Genomic DNA, 3,981 nt, shown 5'->3' with positions numbered 1-3,981 from the left:
GCTGGGGACATCCATGGGGACAGAGCTGGGACATCCCTGGGGACAGCACGAGGGCATCCATGGGGACACGGCTGGGGACAGAACTGGGGACACCTGGGGATGGAGCTGGGGACAGAGCTGGGACAGCGGGGACATCCATGGGGACAGCACGGGGACATCCATGGGGACCCGGCTGGGGACAGAACTGGGGACACCTGGGGATGGAGCTGGGGACATGGTGGGGATACGGCTGGGGACAGAGCTGGGACAGCAGGGACATCCATGGGGACATCATGGGGGAACAGCTGGGGACATCCGTGGGGACAGAGCTGGGACCCGGCTGGGGACATCGTGGGGGAACAGCTGGGGACATCCATGGGGACAGAGCTGGGACATCCCTGGGGACAGCACGAGGGCATCCATGGGGACACGGCTGGGGACAGAACTGGGGACACCTGGGGATGGAGCTGGGGACAGAGCTGGGACAGCGGGGACATCCATGGGGACATCGTGGGGGAACAGCTGGGGACAGCATGGGGACAGAGCTGGGACATGGCTGGGGACATCCATGGGGACAGAGCTGGGACATCTCTGGGGACATCCATGGGGACATCCATGGGGACACGGCTGGGGACAGAGCTGGGACATGGCTGGGGGCATCCATGGGGACAGAGCTGGGGCATCTCTGGGGACATCCATGGGGACAGAGGTGGGGACATCCATGGGGACATGGCTAGGGACAGAGCTGGGACATGGCTGGGGACATCCATGGGGACAGAGCTGGGACATCTCTGGGGACATCCATGGGGACATCCATGGGGACACGGCTGGGGACAGAGCTGGGACACAGCTGGGGACATCCATGGGGACAGAGGTGGGGACAGCAGGGACGCAGCTGGGGGCAGAGCTGGGGACAGCAGGGACATCCATGGGGACAGAGCTGGTGACATCCATGGGGACAGAGCTGGGGACATCCATGGGGGCAGAGCTGGGACATCCATGGGGACATCCATGGGGACAGAGCTGTGGGCGAGCTGGGACATGGCTGGGGACATCTCTGGGGACAGAGCTGGCCGTGTCACGGGGACATCCATGGGGACACGGCTGGGGACAGAGCTGGGGACGTCCATGGGGACGTTGGGGACATCGTGGGGACACAGCTGGGGATGGAGCTGGGAGCCGGCTGGGGATGTCCCTGGGGACATGCCGGGGTTTGTGTCCCTGTCCCGTCCCTGTGCCCAGCTCAGGGATTGGTGTCCCTGTCCCTAAGTCAAGGAATGGCGGATTCCCGGGAATGGGGGATTCCCATGGAATGGGGAATTCCTGGGAATGGGGGATTCCTGGGAATGGGGGATTCCTGGGAATGGGGGATTCCCGGGAATGGGATTTCCATGGAATGGGAGATTTCCAGGGAATGGGGGATTCCCAGGGGAATGGGGGATTCCTGGGAATGGGGGATTTCCATGGAATGGGGGATTCCTGGGAATGGGGGATTCCCAGGGAATGGAGGATTCCATGGAATGGGGGATTCCTGGGAATGGGGGATTCCCAGGCAATGGGGGATTCCCACAGGAATGGGGCATTCCCAGAGAATGGGGCATTTCCATGGAATGGGGGTTTCCATGGAATGGGGGATTCCCAGGAATGGGGGATGCCCAGGGGAATGGGGGATTTCCATGGAATGAGGGATGCCCACAGGAGTGGAGGATTCCCAGGGAATAGGATTCCCACAGGAATGGGGGATTCCTGGGAATGGGGGATTTCCATGGAATGAGGGATTTCCATGGAATGGGGGATTCCCAGGCAATGAAGGATTTTTAGGGAATGGGGGATTTCCATGGGCTGGGACATTCCCATGCACTGGGACATTCCCAGAGCTGAGCCTGTCCCCGTTTGTGTCCCCAGGCTCTGCCCTCCATCCAGATCCCGGTGTCCCCTCACATCTTCACCAGCATCAGCTGGGCCGCTGCCACCTCGCCCCTGCCACCGGTGAGTGCCACCTTGCCCTGTCACCTCCCTGAGTGCCACCTCCCCCCTGTCACCTCCCTGAGTGCCACCTGACCCTGTCACCTCCCTGAGTGCCACCTCCCCCCTGTCTGGGTGCCACCTCCCTGAGTGCCACCTCCCTGAGTGCCACCTGCCCTTCCCTGAGTGCCACCTCCCCTCCTTTATCCTTCCTTTTTCCTCTACTTTCCCCTCATTTTCCCTCATTTTTTCCCTTTTTTCTCTTTTTTCCCCCTTTTTCCCCTCCCTTCCCGCCCTTTTTTTCCCGCCCTTTTTTCCCGCCCTTTTTTTCCCGCCCTTTTTTCCTGCCCTTTTTTTCCCGCCCTTTTTTTCCCGCCCTTTTTTCCCGCCCTTTTCCCCCCCTTCCAACCAAGCACCCTTTGGCATACACCCCTCAAAACCCCTCACCTCGACCTTTTTTTCCCCTTTTAATCCCCTTTTTCCCCCTTTTAACCCCATTTCCCCCCTTTTTCTCCCCTTTTTTGCCCTTTTTGCCCCTTTTCCCCCCTCAGGCTCAGAGCCGCTCCCTCAGCCTCAGCCACCCTCAGCCCCCTCAGCCGCCGCCATTGCTGCAGCCCCAGCTCCTCGTGGCCTCCCCGCCCCGCGCCTCCCTCGCCACCAGGTAAGACCCCAAAAACCCCCAAATCCCCCAAAGTCTTCACCCCACCAGCAGGAAAACCCCCAAAAATTTCCCCTTTTCCCAGAAAAATCCGCGGCGAGGCCAAGAAATGCCGCAAGGTTTACGGCATCGAGCACCGGGAGCAGTGGTGCACGGCGTGCCGCTGGAAAAAGGCCTGCCAGCGCTTCCTGGACTGAATTCCCACCTGGAATTCCCTCAGGAATTTGGAAATCCCCTCAGGAATTTGGGAATTCCCTCAGGAATTTGGGAGTTCCCTCACAAATCCAGGAATTCCCTCACAAATCCAGGAATTTCTTCATTGCTGCAAGCAGGAACTGAATTTTGCCGCCGTATTCCCCTTTCCCCACCTGAATTCCCTCAGGGATTTGGGAATTGCCTCATTGCTGCAAGCAGGGACTGAATTCCAACCCCACATTCCCCTTTTCCCACCTGGAATTCCCTCAGAAATCCGGGAATCCCCTCAGAAAGTTGGAAATTCCCTCAGGAATTTGGGAATCCTTCATTGCTGCAAGCAGGGACTGAATTCAAACCCCATCCTTTGCTTTTCCCACCTGGAATTCGCTCAGAAATCCGGGAATTCCCTCAGAAAGTTGGAAATTTTCTCAGAAATCTGGGAATTCCCTCAGAAATTTGGGAATTTCTTCAGAAATATGGGAAATCCCTTGTTGCTGCAAGCAGGGACTGCATTCCACCTCCATATTCCCCTTTTCCCACCTCAATTCCCTCAGAAATCTGGGAATTCCTTCAGAAATCCAGGAATTCCTTCAGAAATCTGAGAATTTCCTCAGGAATTTGGGAATTTCCTTGGAAATTTGGGAACTTTCACATTGCTGCAAGTGGGGGCTGAATTTTGCCGCCATGTTCTCCTTTTCCCATCTGAATTCCCTCAGGAACTTGGAAATTTCCTCAGGAATTTGGGAGTTCCCTCAGAAATCCAGAAATTTCCTCAAGAATCTGGGAATTCCCTCAGGGAAATCTGGAAATTCCCTCAGAAATCTGGAAATTCCCTCAGAAATTCCCTCAGAAATTTGGGACTTCCCTGAGAAATCCGGGAATTTCCTCAAGAATCTGGGAGTTCTCTCAGGGAAATCTGGAAATTCCCTCAGAAATTCCCTCAGAAATTCCCTCAGAAATCTGGGAATTTTCTCAGAAATCTGGGAATTCCCTCAGGGAGATCTGGAAATCCCCTCAGAAATCTGGAAATTCCCTCAGAAATTTGAGGATTTCCTCAGAAATCCGGGACTTTCCTCAAGAATCTGGGAATTCCCTCAGGGAAATCTGGAAATTCCCTCAGAAATTCCCTCAGAAATTCCCTCAGAAATTTGGGACTTCCCTGAGAAATCCGGGAATTTCCTCAA

The 3,981-nt window shown here is 56.2% G+C and overlaps 1 protein-coding gene across 1 annotated transcript in view; it reads left to right on the top strand.

Annotated features, from left to right (window-relative positions):
* The window catches only part of LOC115949099 (cuticle collagen 2C-like), a 5,175-nt gene extending 1,668 nt beyond the window's left edge, over positions 1-3,507 (top strand). Inside the window, exons 3-5 of the mRNA XM_031065418.1 lie at positions 1,885-1,968; positions 2,496-2,605; positions 2,688-3,507. Of these exons, the coding sequence (XP_030921278.1) occupies positions 1,885-1,968; positions 2,496-2,605; positions 2,688-3,023 (530 nt within the window). The 3' untranslated portion in view covers positions 3,024-3,507. The remainder of the gene's footprint in view (positions 1-1,884; positions 1,969-2,495; positions 2,606-2,687) is intronic.
* The last annotated feature ends 474 nt before the right edge of the window (positions 3,508-3,981 follow it).

This window comes from Geospiza fortis, unplaced genomic scaffold, assembly GCF_000277835.1.
Source record: "Geospiza fortis unplaced genomic scaffold, GeoFor_1.0 scaffold780, whole genome shotgun sequence".
NCBI lineage: Eukaryota > Metazoa > Chordata > Aves > Passeriformes > Thraupidae > Geospiza > Geospiza fortis.
Note: the sequence above shows the minus strand (reverse complement) of the source record. Positions and strands in the feature narration are given on the sequence as shown.